Source organism: Leucoraja erinacea, chromosome 11 (genome assembly GCF_028641065.1).
Source record: "Leucoraja erinacea ecotype New England chromosome 11, Leri_hhj_1, whole genome shotgun sequence".
Taxonomy (NCBI): Eukaryota; Metazoa; Chordata; class Chondrichthyes; order Rajiformes; family Rajidae; genus Leucoraja; species Leucoraja erinaceus.
The window spans coordinates 21,674,189-21,699,440 of record NC_073387.1 but is presented as its reverse complement, the minus strand read 5'-3'; the positions used below and the strand labels follow the sequence as shown (position 1 = coordinate 21,699,440).

General features: G+C 40.8%; 2 protein-coding genes across 2 annotated transcripts; both read left to right on the top strand.

Annotated features, from left to right (window-relative positions):
* The first annotated feature begins 7,512 nt into the window (after positions 1-7,512).
* Positions 7,513-9,987, top strand: LOC129701364 (protocadherin-10-like). Its single transcript, XM_055642499.1, has one exon. The coding sequence runs from the start codon at positions 7,513-7,515 to the stop codon at positions 9,985-9,987; it is 2,475 nt and encodes an 824-aa protein (XP_055498474.1).
* Positions 9,988-17,957: 7,970 nt separating this feature from the next.
* LOC129701363 (protocadherin beta-17-like) lies at positions 17,958-20,435 on the top strand. The gene has a single exon (XM_055642497.1). The coding sequence runs from the start codon at positions 17,958-17,960 to the stop codon at positions 20,433-20,435; it is 2,478 nt and encodes an 825-aa protein (XP_055498472.1).
* Positions 20,436-25,252: the final 4,817 nt, after the last annotated feature.

The following is a 25,252-nucleotide window of genomic DNA, read 5'->3' as shown; positions in this document are numbered from 1 at the left end:
CCTTATCTTCCTTGTTACTTTCCTTCAAACAGTTTGTAATAGTTTACGTACAATTCGTCTGTTGATTACTTTTGCAATGATCCGGAAATAAATAGTAAGACCAAGAAAATGCAGCGGGTGGAATCTTGAGCAAAATTAAAACAAGGTGCTGAAGGTGGGAGGCATCTGTTGCGGGAATGAATACAGGACGTTTCAAGTCCAGACCCTTCTTCAGAGGTCTGAAGGGTTCGCGACTTAAAACGTCACCCCCCCTGACCCTCCATGTGCGCTTCCTTCCACTGAGTTACAGCAGCACTTTATTTTTATACTCCTGAAATAAACAAAACATGACATAAATTTTAACAAATTACCAGAGATTTCGAAAAGTTTTGACAGCCCTTTGACACCAGATCAGTGTCGTCCCTTTGGCTTCACCAGCATACATTCAATCACCACTTAATGTACCGCTTAATCACCGCTTAATGTACTTCCAACTTAGTCACAGAGTCATAGATTAATACAGTGTAGAAACAGGCCCTTGGGCGCAACTCGCCCACACCGGCCAACATTGTCCTAACCACCCTTTTCCCACTTACCTGCGCTTGATCCATAATCCTCCAAACCTGTCCTATCCAAGTACCCGTTCAACTATTTCTTAAACGATGGGATAGTCCCGTACACCCGTGTTAAAAAGTTACCCCTCAGATTCCTATTTGATCTTTTCTCCTTCACCTTCCTCGATGGTCCTCGATTTCACTTGTCTGGGTAAAAGACTGTGCATCTACCCGATCTATTCCTCTCATGATTTTGCATACCTCTATAAGATCTCCCCTCATTCTCTGACACTCCATGGAATAGAAACCCAACCTACTCAACCTCTCCCTATAGCTCACACACTCTAGTCCTGGCAATATCCTCGTAAATCTTTTCTTAACCATTTCAAGCTTGACAATGTCTTTCCTATAACATGCTGCCCAGAACTGAACACGATACTGTAAATGCGGTCTCACCAACGTCTTATACAACTCCAACATGACCTCCCAACTTCTTTATTCAATACTCTGACTGATGAAGGCCAAAGTGCCAAAAGCTTTTTTGACCACGTTATCTACCTACGCCTGGACCTTCATGGTACCATGCACATGTACTCCTAGATCCCTCTGCTCTCCAACACTACCCAGAGGCCTACCATGTATTGTGTAGGTCCTGCCCTTGTTCGACATCCCACAATGCAACACTTCACACCTCTCTGTATTAAGTTCCATCAACCATTCCTCCGCCCACCTGTCCAATCGCTCCAGATCCTGCCACAATCGTTCACAAACATCACCAAAACCACAGACTTTTGTATCATCAGCAAACTTGCTATCTTGCCCTGCATGTTCTCATCCAAATCATTGATGTAGATTAACCATATAACCATATAACCATATAACAATTACAGCACGGAAACAGGCCATCTCGGCCCTACAAGTCCGTGCCGCCACAACTTTTTTCCCTTAGTCCCACCTGCCTGCACTCATACCATAACCCTCCATTCCCTTCTCATACATATGCCTATCCAATTTATTTTTAAATGATACCAACGAACCTGCCTCCACCACTTCCACTGGAAGCTCATTCCACACCGCTACCACTCTCTGAGTAAAGAAGTTCCCCCTCATGTTACCCCTAAACGTCTGTCCCTTAATTCTGAAGTCATGTCCTCTTGTTTGAATCTTCCCTATTCTCAAAGGGAAAAGCTTGTCCACATCAACTCTGTCTATCCCTCTCATCATTTTAAAGACCTCTATCAAGTCCCCCCTTAACCTTCTGCGCTCCAGAGAATAAATACCTAACTTATTCAACCTATCTCTGTAACTTAGTTGTTGAAACCCAGGCAACATTCTAGTAAATCTCCTCTGTACTCTCTCTATTTTGTTGACATCCTTCCTATAATTGGGCGACCAAAATTGTACACCATACTCCAGATTTTGTCTCATCAATGCCTTGTACAATTTTAACATTACATCCCAGTTTCTATACTCAATCCTCTGATTTATATAGGCTAGCATACCAAAAGCTTTCTTTACCACCCTATCTATATGAGATTCCACCTTCAAGGAACTATGCACGGTTATTCCCAGATCCCTCTGTTCAACTGTATTCTTCAATTCCCTACCATTTACCATGTACGTCCTATTTTGATTTGTCCTGCCAAGGCGTAGCACCTCACATTTATCAGGTGCTACACCTTGGCAGATTGACAAACAGTAACGGACCCAGCACCGAACCCTGTGGCACACCACTAGCCACAGGCTTCCATTCTAAGAAGCAACCTTCCACCATCTCCCTCTGCTTCCTTCCATGGAGCCAATTTGCTATCCATTCAGCTATCTCTCCTGGGATCCCCTGAGATCCAACCTTCCGGAGGAGCCTACCATGCGGCACCTTGTCGAACGCCTTACTAACGTCCATGTACACAACATCTACATCTCGGCCTTCATCAAGCTTTTTGCTCACCTCTTCACAAAAAAACAATCAGATTAGTGAGGCACGACCTCTCATGTACAAAACCATGTTCTCTCTCCATAATTAGCCATTGTCCATCCAAATGCCTATATATCTTATCCCTCAGAATACTCTCCAGTAACTTACCAAACTACAGATGTTAATCTCCCCGCCCTATAGTTCCAAGCATTTTCCCTGCAGCCCTTCTTGAAAAGAAGCACTCCATTTGCCACCCTCCAATCCTCTGGCACCTCTCCTGTATTTAAAGACGACTCATAAATTTCAACCAGGTCTCCAGCAATTTCCTCTCTAGTTTCCCGCAATGTCCTCGGATACATCTGGCCCCGGAGATTTGTCTACCTTCAAACACGACAGTACCTCAGTACTTCCTCGACGGTAACCCTGACTGCTCTCAAGACACTTCCAGTGACTGCTCCAATTTCCTCCCCCCAATTCTTTTTCTCCTCTGTAAATACAGATGAAAAATACTATTTGAGGACTTTGCCCATCTCCTGTGGCTCAACACAAATGTGACCGCTTTTATTCCTGCGAGGTCCCACTCTCTCTCTAGTTATCCTTTCCACCCTAATGTATTTGTAAAATATTTTAATATTGTCTTTTATGCTACCCGCCAGAGCTATCTCTTGGCCCCTCTTTGCCCTTCTGATCTCCTTTCTTAGTTTGCTCCTTAGTTCCCGAAACTCCTCCAGGGATGCATTTGATCTCAGATGTCTATATCTGTCCCATGCGTCCTTTTTATTCTTAACCAATGCCTCTATATCCCTCGTCAGCCAAGCTTCCTTACATTTGCCTGCTTGCCTTTATGCTTCAACATCTCGCCTTATCGTTGGTTACCTCGTGGAGTCGGATTGTGAAGTGTAGGCAATAGAAAACATGACCCTAATGGTAGTGCTGTCAATGAGACAGGAATTTAACTTGACTGTGAAACGGAGGAAATAATGTCCCGGGATACGATGATTCCCAAGCATCAAACATCAAACATTATCAGCGATGCTGGCCTTACATGTCAGTGAACACTTCTAATATTAACATTTGGATTAATTTCCTTTATACAATCGAGGGTTAAATGCAGCATGGATGTCAAGGCCGGTCACGTGCATCTATGTTCCGAACATCATCTTTATCGTTTGGACTAAGAATGTAACGCACTCTGAAACGGACTGATGCTGTCATAGTCTAAAAACCTTGACATGTGAGTTCTTTGTGCTCCAATACCAGCTTCTGACAACATTTTTGAAGATGGAGAATAGGCACTCGGAACAGAAAGTGACGGAAGATGGCCAAGCCTGACGATTGAAACTGACATACATGCTCAGATTCCACATTGTCAAGTGAATATCTTTATTGTCACAGTGGAGGAACTTGAATAGACCATGACTATCTCTGGAATGGAAATCCTTAGCACCATACTCGGAATTTTATTTCAGCCACTGGACGCTTCTTCATCGTTTAGGCTCAATAATTATGCATCCCTCGAACGGGATGTTGTTCTATTGTTGTCTATATAAATATAATTGAAAGTACAGTTGTGCAACTATTTTTTTAATGTAATATAACCTGTCCATATGTTAGAAAATAAAATGATTGTTTTTACCATATTCAATTAAATTGCAATTGTAGGATCGGAAGATAATGATTAACTGGTTCAGCTGAATCACTGCTTCGTTACCAATGGTGGCAGATAGTAATGTATGACAACAGTTTTGAATTAACAAAATTAACTCCGAATGCAAAACCTGATTTTGTTTCGGACAATTTTTCTAGAAACTGAGGGATTCATTGTGGATCGTTACTTTTCTCAGGAATGCCATGTAACAGAAACATTGGTGTGCACCGCAGTTGAAGGGCGAATATAGCAGTTGCATACACCCATGGAGGCAACCCGTCTATATTTCGGCAATATAATAAAACACAAAGAACAGTTCAGGATAGCTTCAATCTAACATCAACCATAAAGTTGCGATTTCAACGGACGTCATTAAAAATGACTGCAACTTCTGGTCTAGATATTTAACAACTTTGCTCTGATTTCAGGTTTATTGATTGTCTACCTATAAAATTAGCCCTGTAATTCTCCACTCCACATCCATCCTGAATAGAATATAGAATGGCTATATCGCTCGAGGTGCTTTAATGACATTGATAATACAACTAATTTTATAATGGTATTTTCAGCAAAATCAGAATATACTTTTTAAGAATATTTTTAAACGTTTCGATGGTTTGGAGTTTGTAAAATGTGTGCAGAATAGTTTTTTGCAGCAATACATAGAGATACCTACTAGAGAACGGGCAGTGCTGGACCTCCTGTTAGGAAATGAGACAGGTCAGTATGTGTTAGGGAACACTTCAGGTCCAGTGATCACAAGACCAGTAGTTTCAATATAATTATGGAGAAGGTCAGAACTGGACCAACAGTTGAGATTTTTGATTGGAGAAAGGCTAACTTTGAGGAGATGCGAAATGATTTAAAAGGAGTGAATTGGGACATTTTGTTTTATGGGAAGAATGTAGTAGAGAAATGGAGGACATTTAAAGGTGACATTTTAAGAGTACGTAATCTTTATGTCTCTGTTCGGTTGAAAGGAAAGAGTAATAATTGAAAGAGCTATGGTTTTCAAGGAAAAGTGGACACTGTTCAGAAAAAGAGAGAGATCATCAATAATTATAGACGGTATGGAGTAACTGAGGTGCTTGAGGAGTATAAAGAATATAAAAGGAATCTTAAGAAATATATTACAAAAGCTAAAAGAAGATATGAGGTTGCTTTGGCAAGTAAGGTGAAAGTAAATCCAAAGGGTTTCTACAGCTATATTAATAGCAAAAGGATAACGAGGGATAAAATTGGTCCATCAGAGAGTCAGAGTGGACAGCTATCTACAGAGCCAAAAGAGATTGGGGAGATATTGAACAATGTCTTTTCTTCGGCATTCACCAAGGAGAAGGATATTGAATTATGTGAGGTAACGGAAAGAAGTAAAATAGCTATGGAAACAGGGGATCAAAGAAGAGGAAGTACTGACGCTTTTGAAAAATATAAAAGTGGATAAGTCTCCAGGTCCTGACAGGATATACCCTAGGACAGTGAGGGAAGTTAGTGTAGAAATATCAGGGGCTATGACATGAAAAATATTTCAAATGTCATTAGAAACGGGAATAGTGCCAGAGGATTGGCATACTGCGCATGTTGTTCCATTGTTTTAAAAGGGTTCTAAGAGTAAACCTAGCAATTATAGACCTGTTAGTTTGACGTCAGTGGTGGGCAAATTAATGGAAAGGATACTTAGAGATAGTATATATAAGCATCTGGATAAACAGGGTCTGATTAGGAACAGTCAACATGGATTTGTGCCTGGAAGGTCATGTTTGACTAATCTTCTTGAATTTTTTGAAGAGGTTACTAGGTAAATTGATGAGGGTAAAGCGGTGGATGTTGTCTATATGGACTTCAATAAGGCCTTTGACAAGGTTCCGCGTGGAAGGTTGGTTAAGAAGGTTCAGTTATTGGGTATTAATAGTGGAGTAGCAAGATGGATTCAATAGTGGCTGAATGGGAGATACCAGAGAGCAATGGTGGACAACTGTTTGTCAGGTTGGAAGCCGTGGTCTAGTGGGGTGCATCAGGGGTCTGTGTTGGGTCCACTGTTGTTTGTCATATACATCAATGATCTGGATGATGGTGTGGTAAATTGGATTAGTAAGTATGCAGATGATACTAGGATAGGTGGTGTTCTGGATAATAAAGTAGATTTTCAAAATCTACAGAGAGATTTTGGCCATTTGGAAGAGTGGGCTGAAAGATGGCAGATGGAGATTAATGCTGATAAGTGTGAGGCGCTACATCTTGGCAGGACAAATCCAAATATGACGTACACGACCGAGCATTGAGTATAGAAGTTGGGATGTAATGTTAAAATTGTACAAGGCATTGGTGAGGCCAATTCTGGTATATGGTATACAATTCTGGTCGCCAAATTATATGAAATATGTCAACAATATAGAGAGAGTACAGGTGAGATTTATTGGAATGCTGCCTACGTTTCTGCACCTAAGTTACAGAGAAAGATTTAACAAAATAGGTCTTTATTCTTTGGAGCGCAGAAATTTAAGGGGGGACTTGATAGAGGTCTTTAAAATTATGAGAGGGATAGTTGACGTGGATAATCGTTTCCATTAAGAGTAGGGGAGATTCAAACAAGAGGCCATGGTTTGCGAATTACGGGACAAAGGTTTAGGGGCATCATGAGGGGGAACTTCTTTACTCAGAGAGTGGTTGCTGTGTGAAATGAGCTTCCAGAGGAAGTGTTGAAGGCAGGTTCGTTTTTATCATTTAAAAATAAATTGGATAGGTGTATGGACGGGAAAGGAATGGAGGGTTATGGTCTGAGTGCAGGTAGATGGGACGTGAGAGTAAGTGTCCGGCACGGAATGGAACGGCCGAGATGGCCTGTTTCCGTGCTGTAATTGTTATATTTCAGTCCGGAATTTACAATGCAACACATTCTTGCATTGCATTGAAATATGGGGGAAAAACGCGTATTGAATTTGTTATTTCATCAAATCGGCAAAAATATTTCCAAACCTTGCCTGCGTTTCGTTGCAACGTAGCTTTTGATGTTCCTGTCTTATGTTCAGATAATAGTTGGAATACCAATTTGATTGTACGTTATAGCAAATTCATTTCAAAATCTTACAATGCTTTATCTTAAAATAGTTAAACGTTTACTTTTCACCAGAGTTCAACGTTATTAATATTCTCAGTGCAGTTATAGGCTGAGACTCTTTGTGTCGCTGTCTACCAATAAGGTGGTGAAATGCAGCTTGTGATCCACCACCCATCCCCCAATCCTTGAGAAAGGAAGCAGAAAAATGGCGGCCTGGAACAAAGCGAACCTTCTCTGCAGCCGACCACGCTTATATAGTTATTTTCCACATTGAATGGATTGCGCCGGTTATTGAACAGAATACGATCAACCGCAAAAACATTTGTTTAAGGTTTGGCCAAATTACCCTGCTGAAGAAATGACACAAATGGGCGTTCTGCGTGTGCGTATAAAGTCGGGGATATCATCCATCTTTCTGCTTTGTCTGTGGAATCTAATTTCCGGGCAGATTCGTTACTCCATTCCCGAAGAACTGGAACACGGAGCATTCGTCGGGAATATCGGAAAGGATTTGGGTTTGAGCACGGAAGAGCTATCAAGTCGTAAATTCAGAATAATATCTGTCGCGTCAATACAATATTTGGATGTGAACCGCGTGAATGGAATGTTATTTGTGAATGCAAGAATTGACAGGGAACAACTATGTGGTCAGAGTGATAACTGCGTACTACTCATGGAAGCGGTGGTGGAAAATCCAGTGGAGCAGTACCGTGTGGAAGTTAAGGTTCTGGATTTAAATGATAACTCTCCGACTTTTCCGAACAGGGCAATTGATTTGAAGATTCCAGAGTCAGTAATGCCCGGGACCCGCTTTCCATTAGAGCGCGCACATGATCTGGACGGGAAAAATAATTCGGTTCGCACATATCAGCTCAATGCGAACAAATATTTTACGTTAGATGTACAGAACACAGGAAAGTGGAAATTGCCTGCGTTAGTACTGGAGAACATTCTCGACCGAGAAAAACAATCAGTGTATACTTTATTACTGACGGCTATTGACGGCGGCACTCCAGAAAGGTCAGGTACCGCTCACATAACTATCAATATCCTAGATGTAAATGATAATCCTCCTGTTTTCCAGAAATCGTTTTATAGTGTTAGTCTGAGGGAGAATGTGCCTCCTAATTCTTTAGTGATCAGGCTTAACGCGACTGATTTAGACCAGGGTACCAATGGTGAGATCGTTTATTCATTTAGCAGCAACAATGAGCCCAAAATAACTGAAGTATTTACCATTAATCCGTTCTCAGGGGAAATTCATACAAAAGGAATTTTGGATTTTGAAAAATCGAATGTTTTTCTCATTCACGTGGAGGCTAACGACAGAGGCACACAACCGCTTTCGGAGCACTGTAATGTACGGGTGGAGATTACAGATGTCAATGACAATGCTCCAGAGATGACACTAAATTCCATTTCCGATAGCATCAGAGAAGATGCTCCGACTGGAACTTTGATTGCGTTTGTCAGTGTAACAGATCGGGATTCCAATCAAAATGGAAACATTGATTGCCGTGTTTCTCCAAACCTCCCGTTTGATCTGAAATCTTCCTTTGTCAATTCTTACAGACTTGTCACAAGTGCATTACTGGACCGAGAAAGCGCTTTTCAATATATAATTACTGTGACGTGTAAAGACCGTGGGTCCCCTCCACTATTTACCAATACCACGATTATTGTCGACGTTTCCGACGTGAATGACAATGCGCCGCAATTTACGCAACGTTCCTACACGGTGTACGTGACCGAAAACAATGCACCGGAGAGTTACATCAGATCAGTGACTGCTTTAGATCCTGATACTGACCGAAATTCACGGCTGTCTTACACTATTTTGGACTACCAGGTTCAGTCAGTGCCAGTGTCATCCTATGTCTATATCAACCCCAATAATGGCAGCATTTACTCTAAAAGATCATTTGATTACGAGCAATTTAAGACGTTTCAGTTTCAGGTTCGAGCTGAGGATGCCGGATTACCATCACTTTTCAGCGAGGTGGCTGTGCAGGTGGTTGTTCTGGATCAAAACGACAATCCACCTATCATACTAACACCTGGAACAAAACGCAATACCAATTTTCATGTGAGCCGCTCTGCAGATCCAGGATATTTGGTGACACAAATTATTGCTTCCGACGCAGATTCGGGTAAAAATGCCCAGCTGTCCTATCATCTGAAACAGGCCAGTGTCCCGGGTCTTTTCACGGTTTTACATAGTTCCGGAGAAGTAAGGAGTGTTCGGCAGCTCAAAGATAGCGACGTCACCACACAAAAACTAATTATCCAAGTGAAAGACAACGGTTACCCGGCTCTTTCAGCTACGACCACTTTAAGCCTGACGGTAATTGAGGGACCTATAACCTATCAGCCGGAATTTATTGAATCGCGTCCGGATTTCAAAGGCACGCAACAGTTAAGTCTTTACATAATAATAACTTTGGGAGCGACGTCTTTAATTCTGCTGGTGGTTATCATTGCACTTGTAGTCGTAACTTGCCCACGAGGCCACAGTGCCGCTTCCTGCAGCGTTTGCCTCTTCGATAACTGTTGCTGCACCAGAAAATTGGAATATCAGAATGCAAATGTCAACCTTCAACTTACTAGGGATTCCCACCTCCTTCCCGGTATACTTGAGGTGCGCGGCAATGGGTCTCTTTCAGAATCCTACCGTTACAAAATTCGGTCAGCACCGGAGCCAGAGGAAATGTTTTTCACACCATTCAGTCCGCACATATCAGGAATTACCGGAATGGACGGCCGATATACGTTGCAGTATGCAAAGCCGCAGAAGACCTGGTCAAATGAGGTGAGTCATGTGACGAAAATGTAACGCGCAGATTTTACATCTACATCTCAGAATAAGACAGGTTTAGATTTCAAATGCCGACCTTCTATTGCAATGATGCCCATTTCCTGCATTTTACCCTTCTCTTTGTACCACCATATTTCTTTAGCGAATCTGTGGTCAGAGTCGCTGATTTGCGTGTTTACTCATTGCGTTGTTGTCTAATTTGTTGCTCTTTAATTAACTGGATGATGAAAACTAAGTGAACGGCTGAACGTTGAACCTGTTTCCACCATTCTCATGCATTCGGCATTATTTCGATTGTGTAGATTAAGGTTTATTTGTACAACGAGTACCGAGGTGAAAAGCGAGGATTTGCATTTTATCCAATCAAAGGAGATAATATATACATAAATATATCCAAGACAAATCCAAATACAATAGGTAGCGCGAAGAGAATGATAAAGAGTGTGGAATATAGTTCTCAGCATTGTAGAGTATCAAGTCCAGAGGAAAAGTCCAATATCCGCAATGGGGTAGAGAAGAATCAGTGTGCCCTATCTAATGGAAAACCCGAAGATAAACACAAAATGATGGGGTAACTCAGTGGGCCAGGCAGCATCTCTGGAGAGAAGGAATGTGTGACGTTTCGGGTCGAGACACATTTTCAGACAGCCTCTCATGTCAGATACATATTGGACGCGTTCCGTGGAGGCCAAAACATACAAATGTTATCAATTAGCTTATTATATTATACATTGGCCAAAGCTGATAGTATTGAATTTATAGAATTTTGCAGAATCTTGAGAGGGCTATTACTGTGATTTGCTCTGCTAAATATTCCATGTTCACTTGAGGTAAATTTAAACATCCCGGAAGTAATTTCCGGCAGTGCATCGCAACTGATAATTTTGAAAGTCATCAGGAACTTAAAGTGATAAGATAAATAAGTAAGTTGGCAAAGCTACCTTGAAAGGGGTTGTAATTAATTCTTAGGAGTGACACAACATGCTGGAGTAACTCAGCGGGACAGGCAGCATCTCTGGAGCGAAGGATTGGGTGACAAGTCAGTCTGAAGAAGGGTCTCGACCCATTCCTTCTCTCCAGCGATGCTACCTGTCCCGCTGAGTTTGACTCCAAGCATTTTTGTTTGTATTTCTTCGGAAGTTTAAACAAGTCGTCTGCATTTCCTTTCTATACAATTCTTTCGGAGGAGCGTGTTGATAAATCCCATTTCCATTTAAGTGCTTTTACGCGATTCAAGCGCTCGTCTAAATTGTTTGTGTGAATTGATTGTGATTCGTAAATCAAAAGAAGTCTGTAATAATCAGTATTTCGGGCAGATGCGAACCCCGAAGGTACACAAAAATCTTCAGTCTGAAGAAGGGTTTTCGGGCCCGAAACCCTTCGTCGCCTGAATATCAGAATGAAGAAGGGGTTCGGCCCGAAACGTCGCCCATTTCCTTCGCTTCATAGATGCTGCTGCACCCGCTGAGTTTCTCCAGCATTTTTGTGTACCTTCCAGTGGATTAGGTATTCATATTAAGTGGTTTTTCTACTGACGAGACACAATAAACGACTTTTTTTTAAATGTAATCTGGCCCCATCGGGAATGCTAACGTTTATTACTAGATTTTTGTTGCAATGTGGGGATAATCCATGTTTGGTAGCACGGTCAGTGAGGTTTATTCGCATTGTACTGCGAATAAACGTTGCTGTAGTTTGATCGAAAAGCTCAATGATAGATGGTATAATTCAAATCAGAAAGAAGAGTAAATTGCGTGAAAACATTCTAATGGTGTCGCTACTATGCGTTTCCTGCATTTGTCGACTGCGCTTGGATTTTCGAGGTACATGAAGCCCTAATTGCTACGGTGCATTTATTTTGTTATTGGTATTGGCTACAGCATTTAGTGATAGTCATAGAGTCATAGAGTGATACAGTGCCCATCGGCCCAACTTGCCTGCACCGGCCAACATATCCCAGCTGCACTGGTCCCACCTGCCCGCATTTTGTCCATATCCCTCTAAACCTGTCGTATCCATGTACCTGTTTAACTGTTCCTGGAACGTTAGGATAGTCCTTGCCTCGACTACCTCCTATGACAGCTTGTTCCATGCAACCACCTCTATGTGAAAAGGTTACCCCTCACATTCCAATTAAATCTTTTCCCCTTCACCTTAAACCTATGTCCGCTGGTCCTCGATTCCCCTACTCTGGACAAGTTATTCTGTACATCTAGCGGATCTATTCCTCTCATGATCTTATATACCTCTATAAGATCACCCCTCATCCTCCTAGGCTCCAAGGAATAGCGTCCCAGCCTACTCTGCCTATAGCTCAGACCCTCTATTCCTGGCAACACCCTCGTAAATCTATTCTGCACCCTTTCCAGCTTTACAACATCTTTCCCATAATACGGTGCCCAGAACTGACAGCAATACTCTAAATGCGGCCTCGCCAACGACGTATACAACTGCAACATTACCTCCCAACTTCTATACTCAATACTCTGGCTGACGTAGGCCGATCTGCGAAAACCCTTTTTGACGACGCGATCTACTTGCTACTCCACCTTCAAGGAATCATGACTTTGACTTCGGGAGAAGAATTGAGAGCAGGGGAGAGACAAAATTTGGCCTTCCATCACAGTGAGGAGGAGATCCACTGTGATGGATGTTTGTGTGAATTGTGTTGGTGTGTGTCTTGGTTCTTTTCCTGTTGTATGACTGTAGAAACCAAATTTCGTTTGAACTTCATGTGAGGTTCAAATGACAAATAAACGGTATAGTATTGTATTGTATTGTATTATATAAATTGTACCTGCATTCCTTGATCCCTCTGCTCTGCAACACTACCCAGAGCCCTACCATTCACCTGCCTATATTCCCATCATGGAACACCTCACATTTCTTTGCACATTTCTTCTTCGTTAATAAATGGGTAATTTAAGGCGATATGTTAGATGTTAATTAAATTTGTTTTCCTTAATATTATCATGCTTTTGGAATAATGGTGGGATTGCATTAACACACACCAGTGGAGTTATTCCATTGTTGATCTGGCTTGATTGATTTAAGATGCTTCGAAGGAAAATAAATCAGAAGCGTCATTCACCATCGACGCTGATTTGTCCTTATCACCACAATTACCCAAAACGTACTTGCATCTCTTCAGCAGTTCCCGCGAGAATTGACATCAACCTCCCCGTACGCTGCAGCCATATATATCAACGCTTTGAATAGCAAATGGGGCGTCGAGTTGGCTACCATGTACTGACACATACTACCTTGATTCCGGCTGATGGTCTCAGCAATGATTCCAGTGGAGAACCATCATGTCAGTTGCTGTCCTATGCTCACACAATCTTGTCCACATCTCCTCCCATATTTCTTCCGACAAGAAAACCATTCCGTGTTCCAAGTATCTCTTACTCCATCTTATCTGTTCTGATAATAATTTTGCAATTGTCTCCTGTTTGTCGCAACATCCTCTACAATCAATGGATTATTCTCCATTACCTCTGTCTCATTGCGCATGACGTTACAACCAGCCACGTCTACACAGGCTCACCAAGAAATTGCTCAGTCGGTAATTGCCTACGTCACTATACATCTCCCTTAGCAGGCATCACTCTTTGAATGGCACATTCTTTTGCGAGCGTTGGAGATGTAACGTCTTCCACCCTAACTCTTTATTAGTACGGGTGTCAGGGGTTATGGGGAGAAGGAAAGAGAATGGGTTAAGGAGGAGAGATATATCAGCCATGATTGAATGGCGTAGTAGAATTGATGGACCGAATGGCCTAATTATGCTCCTATCATCTATGACCGCATGCATTCTACACATGCCAATATCAACAGGCACAAATTGTCATTTCAACTAATCTATCTATCTATCTATCTATCTATCTTCATCTGCGTGCGCAATAGGATCTATGGAGAAACTAAATCAGATCGGCTTTGTAGATATAGATTATTCTGCTATATGCTATTTCCTATCTATCTATCAGCCACATCTGACCTATCTATCGTTGGTCTGTCTGTAATTTGAAGTCTTTCTGTCTGTCTGTAGGCTGTTCGCAAGATTGAACAGTGAGTCTGTCTGTAACCATTCACTGTCTTATCAAACCTGCACTATTCTGATGAAAGATCTTCAACATCATCAATATTAAATATTAATTAAGTTTATCCTATTTGCATCTATCTATCTATCTATCTATCTATCTATCTATCTATCTATCTATCTATCTATCTATCTATCTATCTATCTATCTATCTATCTATCTATCTATCTATCTATCTATATATCTATCTATCTATCTATCTATCTATCTATCTACCAACCATATTGCAGATTCAAGCTCACTGTGCAAGCACAATCTTTGAACTCTGGTGCGCAAATGAACTTTACATTCAACTACTCTGTTTTGCATTGTCTATTTGAATGCTGTTGGACGTTGTTGCTGACCTGTGATGCCAGGGCAGTTTATGTTCTTTATGATTAATTATATGTCTTTTTCACGAATTACTTTGTTTCTGTTAGTTTAGGTAAGTAGAAATCGTATCATAATTTTTTAATAATCTTTAAATTGTATAAATTGAAAACGTCGTCATTGATGGCAGTAGCGACTATCGTGCTGAAGGATTAGAATGTATATATTGTAGGTTGGGTCAACAATGTGGTCGACAATGTATGTGGCAGGTGCATCAGTATTCTAATTGAGAATAGTCAACCACCATGCCAATAATATTAAATAGGTGGACAGTGGCCGGTGATTAGACGTCTGCAGTCTGAAATATTTATTAGTTTCCTATTAGGCAGCGCCACTGTTACTTGATTGTGTAAAACAAAAAAGTATATTGCCGCTGAGTGTGACCAGTCTTAATCAAATTAGATATTCTATTGTGTAGTGAACAGGAAGGGTCCTGCAGTGCGCAAGTGTAAGCCAATCTGAAGGAAAGCGTAACGGGGAGAGGGTTAAACTTAACAGCATATGGCATTGTGGAGGAACGAGCTGCAGATACTTGCTTAAACTGAAGATAGACGCAAAATGCTGGAGTAACTCAGCGGGCCAAGCAGCATTTCTGGAGAGAAGGAATGGGTGACTTTTCTGGTCGAGACTGATGTTTGGCTGGACTGAAGTCTGAAGAAGCGTCTCGACCCGAAACGTCACCCATTGCTTCTGTTCAGAAATGCTGCCTGTCCCGCAGAGTTACTCCAGCATATTTATGTCTAACTACATGGGGCATTAACTGGGAATGTCGAGCAACAAATACCTGGAATAGGGCGAATGTGGTCGAACAGGTCCAACATTCCATACTTAATGTTAATGGAAAACTTCGCTCAGGTTCTATTCGACCATGCATTTTGCTGATATGTATTTCAATCATTCTTGATCAAATTCAATCACGGTCAATGGCAGTTTTGAAACTAGAAACCTCGCATCAACGTTTGGGCCATTGTAGTAACTCAGCCTAAACGTGAGTGACTTTAGCGCAATGCAAAGTAGGCATCGGCCTGAAAGTTATTATGAAGTTAGTGCTGAATTAAGCAGTTAACCATGAGTGAACACTAACCGCTGGAGTGGCATTGAGCAAAATATTGCAGCACGTCATTGTTTAAAATACAACGCACCTCGACAATATTTCAGTTCTCAATGAATACGATTTTGTGGTTATGTTCGATTAGATTTAGTTCTGCAACACAATCCTTCAGCCCTGTACTCAGAAAATGTTATGTCAATATTATGTCTTCGTCAATTGCATACAATTGCATACGTTGGTATCAGAGAGTGTAAATTTCACTTTGATAGAAATGAAAAGGGTAAAATGCCCTCGAAGGTTGGAGATGCTCGTCGAATATTATACTGCTTTCTCGAGTGTGAAGCAATAATTGTTACACTGGAGGTGTGACTTGTTCAAAAGCACAGACATTCAGCGTTATACCTAGAATATTTTGGAGGCAGCAATGTTTCTTCCTTTCAATCCATTCAACAAATTATTGCGACAACGGAGGATGCTTTCAGTCATCTACGTGGATATCCACGTGATGAAACAATCAAGTAGACTGAATGGGCGGCAAAAGCATTAGTCTGTGCTTCGACACGAATGTTGATCTCTCCCATTATTGAAAGGCCGATGACCATAACCAGCATTCGTGCACTATTGTTTCAGCTACAGATAGACACAGAGTGCTGGAGTAATTCAGCGGGACAGGTAGTATCTCTGGAGAGAAGGAATGGATGACGTTTCGGGTCGAGACCCTTCTTCAGACTGATTCACTGTTTCCGGATTCAAATTTTTACTGCCATTGTTAATTCAGAGCTGAGCAACTTCACATAAAAATCGATGTAAAATCTCAGCGCTGAAAAAATAATCGATCTGGAAATATGAGATTTTTAATGCTCAAAAAGAATGAATGACCTGATGATTTTTACAATGATTTCCATTCTTTTCATATTGATTTCAGATTTGCTTTATCACCAGCACTTCGTCTCATGCCATTATTTTCTGCGATGGCTCTTGGTCGTGGTTCTGCTATACCCATTCAAGTGTCCGTGCTTGCCTGCATCCTTCACTTAAACCCAACACTACCCTCGCCATCATCCTACTACTTGTGCATATAATCAATTTGTTGATTGCTGCCATTTTCTACTTAGCTGTCTGAATAATTGCGAAGTACCCCATCCATGTCTAATTAGAGCTCAAGTTGTATTGAAATGTCATATCTCTTTCTCGGAAAATAAAACGTCAAATACTTTCACGTGTTATTTGAGATTTCCAGAAATCACAACTGTGCCTTGGTGATTTCTGTCCAATCTAATGTATTCTATTACTATTCTCAATTCGTTAAATTACAATACACAACTGTTTGATTCGTCCTGGTTTTCGACTCAAAATGTGGGATTACATTAAACATTTACTTGAAGGACAGTTGCAGCATGTACAATAATGCAACCTACTTCAAAGTTGTACAATTTGCTCGTATTTTAGTTAAACTTTTAGTTTTACTATATTCAGTTAAATACCCAATTATATGGCATGTTGAAAAATCTAGAAGTGAGCGAGATTCTGGGTTATGGTAATTCCTCCTGCATTACCAATGGCAACAGATTAAAGAATAGATAACAACTTTACAAAAATAATCTCTTTCAGAATGGAGAGCATATTCATAAATACGAACCTACCCATGACCTTTTATTTACCCTATGCGTTCCACACCTCAAAAATGTTTGCTTACACGTTGACTGCCGGCTGCATGAAAATGTTTCGACAAACCCAATAAGAAACAAAGCGTCGAAAAATTCAGTAAAATTGAATGGGTCTCCAAAATAAAGAAAATATAAGTTCAGCCTCATCAAATGTGAAGAACAACGTTGATATGAATATGGTCGATTGTGATCATTGTTTAATAAATTCTATATATTTCCCAATAATTATACGTAAAATTTTTCTTGGTTTATTTGAATATTTCACGACATTTTCAACATGTTTCTTGTAAAAATCGCATAGAGGATTTAACTTCTACGTTCCAATGGACAATTAACTTTAATCATATGCCCACACATATCTATACGGCAGAATTCGTTTTTGTTTTACTTAAGATTCTTCCTTAGATAAATGCTGGTGTCATTCGAATACCAGTATTTCAATTCTTCCGGTTAATTGCCTTTCAAACAATGTGGCCGATCTCGCAAAAAAATGTTGTTATTTTAACATTTTAACTGGAATTTAGCTTATCCACATTCTCAGTGCAATTATAGGCTGAGACTCTTTGTGTCGCTGTCTACCAATAAGGAGATGAAAACCACCTAGTGATCCACCGCCCATCCCCCAATTTACGAGAAAGGAAGCTGAATAATGGCGGCGTGTGTACGAACGCAGCGGACAATCTCTTCAATCGATCACACTTCAACTTATTCAACACATTGAAGGAATTGGTTCGGATGTGGGCCGGGATGCTTTCAAGAAAAAACATTGTTAAGGTATTTGTGATCTACCCCACAGAAGTAATGGCACAAAGGAGCATTTTCCGCGTGCATGGAAAGTCGGTGATATCATCCATCTTTCTGCTTTGTGTGTGGAATCTGGTTTCCGGGCAGATTCGCTACTCCATACCAGAAGAACTGGAACAAGGTGCCTTCGTCGGAGCAGTCGGCAAAGATTTGGGTTTGAGCATAGAGGACCTATCAAGTCGTAAATTCAGAATGATATCAGCTGCATCAAAACAATATTTGGATGTAAATAATAAGAATGGAATTTTATTTGTAAGTGCAAGAATCGACAGGGAACAGCTGTGTGGTCAGAGTGATAACTGTGTATTGCTCGTGGAAGCGGTGGTTGAAAATCCTGTGGAGCAGTACCTTGTGCAAGTTGATATATTGGATATAAACGATAATTCTCCGAATTTTCCGAAAAGTGAAATTCGTTTGGAAATTTCAGAAACCGCGATGCCAGGAGCACGTTTTCTGTTAGAAGGCGCCCACGATATGGACGGGAGAAATAATTCTGTTCGTATTTACCAGCTCGCTGCAAATTATCATTTTACGTTAGAAGTTCAGAATGTTGGCAAGTGGAAGTTACCCGAAGTGGTGTTGCAGAATATTCTCGACCGAGAAAAACAACCAGTGTACAATTTATTACTGACCGCTCTTGACGGCGGTATTCCTGAAAGGTCAGGTACAGCTCACGTAAACATTGTTATCCTGGATGTGAATGATAATACACCGATTTTCGGGAAATCAGTGTATAGTGTTAGTCTAAGCGAGAACATGCCATTGAATTCCTTAGTGATTAACCTGAACGCGACTGATTTAGACGAAGGTAGAAATGGCGAGATCATTTATTCTTTCAGCAGTTACAACGAACCAAGAATAACTGAAATATTTACGATTATACCAACATCAGGAGAGATCCGTACAAAAGGAATAATGGATTTTGAAGAAACCAGTGTTTATCAGATTCATGTGGAAGCTAAGGACAAAAGTGTGCAGTCGCTATCCACACACTGCAGCGTGCGAGTGGGGATCAGAGATGTGAATGACAACGCTCCTGATTTAACTCTAAATTCTGTTTCCGGTACAATCAGTGAGAATGTTCCGACGGGAACTTTAATAGCCTTCATCGGCGTGACAGACCGGGATTCCAATGAAAATGGACACATCGACTGTTCCATTTCACACAACCTACCATTTGACCTTAAATCTTCCTTCAGTAATTCATACAGACTAGTTACAAATGCGGCACTCGACCGAGAAAGCACCCCTCAACATAAGATTACAGTAACTTGCAAAGACCGTGGTATCCCCCCGTTATCTACCACCCGGACAATTGTGGTAAATATCTCAGATATAAATGATAACGCGCCGCGCTTTACGCAGCCTTCGTACACGACCTATGTGGCAGAAAATAATGAGCCAGGCAGCTACATTGGATCAGTAACAGCTTTGGATCGTGATATCGACCGAAATTCACAGCTTTCTTACTCTATTTTGGAGAACCAGATACAGTCAGTGCCTGTGTCTTTCTACCTCTTTATCAACTCAAATAATGGCAGCATCTACTCGAAAACTCCTTTCGATTATGAACGACTTAAAGGTTTTCAGTTTCACGTTCGGGCTCAAGATGCCGGATTAACATCACTTTCCAGTGACGTTGCTGTGAAAGTGATTGTCTTGGATCAGAACGACAATCCACCCATGATAACAGCAAATGCAATAAAAAGCAACAGCAGTCTGCCTGTGCCTCGTTCTGCAGACCCGGGATATATGGTAACAAAGGTCCTTGCCTCCGACGCAGATTCCGGTAAGAATGCACAACTGTCTTATCAACTGATGCAATCCAGTGACCCGGGTCTCTTTATAGTTTCATATAACTCAGGAGAGGTAAGAACTGCTCGGCGCATTAAAGATAGCGACGCCACCACACAAAGGCTGATTATCCAGGTGAAAGATAACGGCTATCCCGCTCTCTCTGCTACCACCACCTTTACTTTGACAATAGTTGAGGAACACACGGAGGGTTTGCTGGACTTCAATGAAGCGCGGGACGACTTAGAAGACACGCAGAACTTATCATTATATATAATAATTACACTAGGAGCAACCTCGTTTGTTCTTTTGGTGGTTATAATTGTACTTGTTGTAGTCATTTGCCCAATGGGCAGTCATTCTGCATCTGGGCATGCCTGCACTTTAGCAGACAGTTGCTGCAGAAGAGAGTTGGAATATAGGCATTCGAATGTGAACTTGCAAATCGTGCCGGATTCTCACTTCCTTCCCAGTCTACTTGAGGTTCATGGAAATGGATCCCTTTCAGAAACATACCGTTATAAAATTCGATCGGCGCCCGAACCACGAGATATATATTTCACTCCATTCAGTCCACAGATGCACGGGACCATTGAAAAGTACGCTAAATATGCGCCAACCGACAGTACAAAGACAAGGAGCAGTTCGGCGAACGTGGTGAGTGTTGTAGAGCACATATAACTGGTCACTGCTATAATAAAAAGCTCCATGAAATTGGATGTACCAACCTATCTTGATGCAAGTCCAATTCCTCGTGTATTTGTTTCGTGTGTTTGCCATTTAATCGGATTTTTGGATTAAAATGACTCCACAATTTAAGTTAAAGATTCGTGACATTCATGAGCAGAATGAGATGAATCGTTGGGATGGATCCCACCGAATTTTTATTTCCATCTTGTTTATGCTATAACATCTATCTATGTTAGAAGCCGATATTTTTAAAATTAAAATTTGTAATATTGTACTGCGCCAAGGAAAATGAACCCTTGTATGGTTGAAGCATTGAAAGTGACTTTAGGCGTTGCCTTTCGCGTGGTCCAGCAAACAGAGAAAGATAGTACATTTAGGATACCGATGGAAGCTATTTGCCTGAAGGAGGCAGTGTTTACAAAATATTACACCCCAGCCTATTATTCCTTCCAGCACGAGGTCCGCAGCCTTGCGAGCAGCGGGGCTTCAAGTACACATCCAACTAGGTTTTAAAGATGATGAAAGTTTCCTTCTGGTCCATTCTTTTAGACGCATATTTTCAGATCCCTTATAGTGTTTGGACGGAAATCGTAATTTCTCCTTATCTTCACTGCATTTTCACGATATTTTGGAAAACTATCTCAGTATGCTCGTTTTATGAAATGTCGCGTAAATGTCAGTGTTGTTAACGAGCTGGTAGAATTGCAACTGAGCAACATCAAAGTTTGCCAAATACCCGATAAGCCAGAGTCCGTGCATAGCCTATAGCTTTGGTTAGCAGATTGCAGAGAACAAATTACTTTCTAGGACTGGAACATTTGGAGAAATTGGAAACGATTACATTGTAACGGAAGCGAAGATGAATTGAGTGAAGAATATTATGAGGGTCGTAGGGATATGAAAAAAAGTATATATCCTCCATCAGACGGACCAAAGCGGGACGAGATCAAAAGCGGTTATTGGGAAATGGAGATAAGGAGAAATGTCGATTTTTATTCAAGCATTATAAGGGATCTTGATAGACTTTTCAGTTTATTCTTATTGTGATTTTGGATTATAGAGGATTGACTAGTACTGTGCACAATCAAAAAAGGTGTTTTAAGTAATATGGAACATTACACTTCTTGAAACTTGTACCATTAACTTTTCAACATATTTAAGGCAAATGTTATGACAAAAAATCAGCCTACTCAACCTCTGCCAATAGCTCAGACCCTCTATTCCTGGCAACATCCTCGTAAATCTTTCCTGGACCCTTTCCAGCTTGACAACATCTTTTCCATAACACGGTGCCCAGAACTGACAACAATGCTGTAAATGCGGCCTCGCCAACGTCGTATACAATTGCAAAATTACCTCCCAACTTCTATACTCATTACTCTGGCTGATGAAGGCCGATCTGCGAAAACCCTATTTGACGACGCGATCTAGGATCCCTCTGCTCTGCAACACTACCCAGAACCCTACCAATCCCAATGTTCCCAACATGGAACACCTCACATTTCTCTGCACATTTCTTCTTCGTAAAGAAAGGGGTAATTTAAGTTGATATTTTAGATGTTCATTAAATTTGGTTTCCTTAATATTATCATGATTTGGAATAATGGTGGGATTACATTCACACACACCCGTGGAGTTATTCCATTGTTGATCTGGCATGATTGATTTAAGATGCTTCGAAGGACTATACATCAGAAGCGTCATTCACCATCGACGCTGATTTGTCCTTATCACCATAATAACCCAAAACGTACTTGCATCTCTTCAGCAGCTCCCGTGAGAATTGACATCAACCTCCCCGTACGCATCAGGCATATATATCAACGCTTTGAATAGCAAATGGGGCGACGAGCTGGCTACCATGTTCTGACACAATCTACCTTGATTCCGGCTGATGGTCTCATCAATGATTCCAGTGGAGAACCATAATGTCCGTTGCAGTCCTATGCATGCTCACACAATCTTATCCACATCTCCTCCCATATTTCTTCCGACAAGAACACCATTCCGTGTTCCAAGTATCTCTTACTCCATCTTATCTGTTCTGATAATAATTTTGCAATTGTCTCCTCTTTGTCACAACATCCTCTACAGTCAATGGATTATTCTCCATTACCTCTGTCTCATTGCGCATGACGTTACAACCAGACACGTCTACACAGGCTCACAAAGAAATTACTCAGTCGGTAATTGCTTACGTCACAATACATCTCCCTTAGCACGCATCCCTCTTTGAATGGCACATTCATTTGCGATCGTTGGAGATGTAACGTCTTCCAGTCTAACTCTTTATTAGTACGGGTGTCAGTGTTTATAGGGAGAAGGCAAGAGAATGGGGTTAGGGAGGAGAGATAGATCAGCCATGATTGAATGGCGGAGTAGAATTGATGGACCGAATGGCCTAATTATGTTCCTATCACCTTTGACCGTATGAATTCTACACATGCCAATATCAACATGTACAAATGGTCATTTCAGCTAATAGGGCAACTTACACTCACTCCTTCCAATATAGCAATCTTCATGCTCCGTGCGCAATAGGATCCATTCCACAATGGAGAAAAACGTTAAATTGAGAATCGACTTTGTAGATATGGTAGATTATTCTGCTATGCTGCCATTTGCTTGCCTCTGTAATTTTAATGTCAGCCATTCTCTGACCACTCTCTAGTTGGTCCCTTTCACCCTGGAAAAGAAAATCTAAAGTAACTTGAAGAATATTTTATCATCTTTTGATTAGGCATTTTATGATTCGCAAGATTGAACAGTGGGTTACACAAGTATATATAACCATTCACTGACGGTCCTATCAAACCTGCACTATTCTGATGAAAGATCACCATCAGCATCGATATTAAATATTAATTAAGTGTATCCTATTTGCATATGCATCTATCTATCTATCTATCTATCTATCTATCTATCTATCTATCTATCTATATATCTATCTATCTATCTATCTATCTATCTATCTATCTATCTATCTATCTATCTATCTATCTATCTATCTATCTATCTATCTATCTTCATGCAGATTTAAGCTCTCCGAGCAAGCCCAATCTTTGAACTCTGGTGCGCAAATGAACTTTACATTCAACTCCTCTGTTTTGCATTGTCTATTTGAATGTTGTTGGATGTTGTTGCTGACCTGTGATGCGAGGGCAGTTTATGTCCTTTATGATTAATTGTGTGTTTTTCACTAATTACTATTTTTCTGTTAGTTTAGGTAAGTAAAAATCGTACCATATTTGTAATAGTCTTTAATTTTTATTCATTGAAAAAGTCGTCAGTGGTGGCAGTAGCGACTATCGTGCTGAAGGATTAGAATTTATATATTGTAGGTTGGGTCAACAATGTGGTCGACTATGTATGTGGCAGGTGCATCAGTATTCTAATTGAGAATAGCCAACCACCATGCCAATAATACTAAATAGGTGGTCAGTGGCCGGTGATTAGACGTCTGCCGTCTGAAATATTTATTAGCTGCGCCACTGTTACTTGATTGTGTAAAAAAAAGTCTATTGCCGCTGAGTGTGACCAGTCTTAATCAAATTAGATGTTATATTGTGCAGTGAATGGGGTCCTGTAGTGCGCAGGTGTAAGCCAATAGCGTCAAATCTGATGGAAAGCGTAACGGGGAGAGAGTTAAACTTAACTACATATGGCATTGTGGATGAAGGAGCTGTTGATATTGGCTTAAACTGAAGATAGACGCAAAATGCTGGAGTAACTCAGCGGGCCAAGCGGCATCTCTGGACAGAAGGAATGGGTGAAGTTTCGCTTGAGTGGCATTGAGCAAAATATTGCAGCACGTCATTGTTTAAAATACAACGCACCTCGACAATATTTCAGTTCTCAATTAATAGGATGTTATGGTCATGTTCGACTAGATTCAATAGATTTAATTATGCAACACTATCCTTCAGCCCTGTACTCAGAAAATTGTCTGTCAATAATTGTTTTCTCCATCATTTGGCTACAATGGCACGTTGATATCAAGGAATGTAAATTTAACTTAAGACAGAAAATAAAAGGTAAAATTCCCTCGAAAGTTGGAGGTGCTCGTCGAATATTATACTGCTGGTTCGAGTGTGAAGCAATAAATGTTTGACTGGAGATGTGTATTGTTCAAAAGCACAGACATTCAGCGTTGTAATTGGAATATCTAGGAGGCAACAAAGTTTCTTCTTTTCAACCCATTCAACAAATTATTGCTATCACGAGGATGCTTTCAGTCATGATGGATATCCACGTGATGAAACAATCAAGTAGACTGATTGGCGACAAAAGCATTAGTCTGTGCTTCGACACGAATGTTGATCTCTCCCATAATTGAAAGGCCCATGTTCATAACCGTAATTCGTGCACTATTGTTTTAGCTACAGATAGACACAGAGCGCTGGAGTAATTAAGCGGGACAGGCAGTATCTCTGGAGAGAAGAAATGGGTGACGTTTCGGGTCGAGACCCTTCTTCAGATTGATTCACTGTTTCCGGATTCAAATCTTTGCTGCCAATTTTAATGCAGAGCTGAGCAACTTCACATAAAAAAACGATGCGATATCTCAGCGCTGTAAAAATTATCGTTCTCGAAATATGAGAGTTTTAATGCTCAAAAAGAATGAATGACCTGGTGATTTTTACAATGATTTCCATTCTTTTGATATTGATTACAGATTTGCTTTATCACCAGCGTCTTATGCCATTAATTTCTGCCAATGGCTCTTGGTCGTGGTTCTGATATACCCATTCAAGTGTGCTTGCTTGCATGTACCCTTCACTTAAACCCGACACTACCCTCGCCATCAT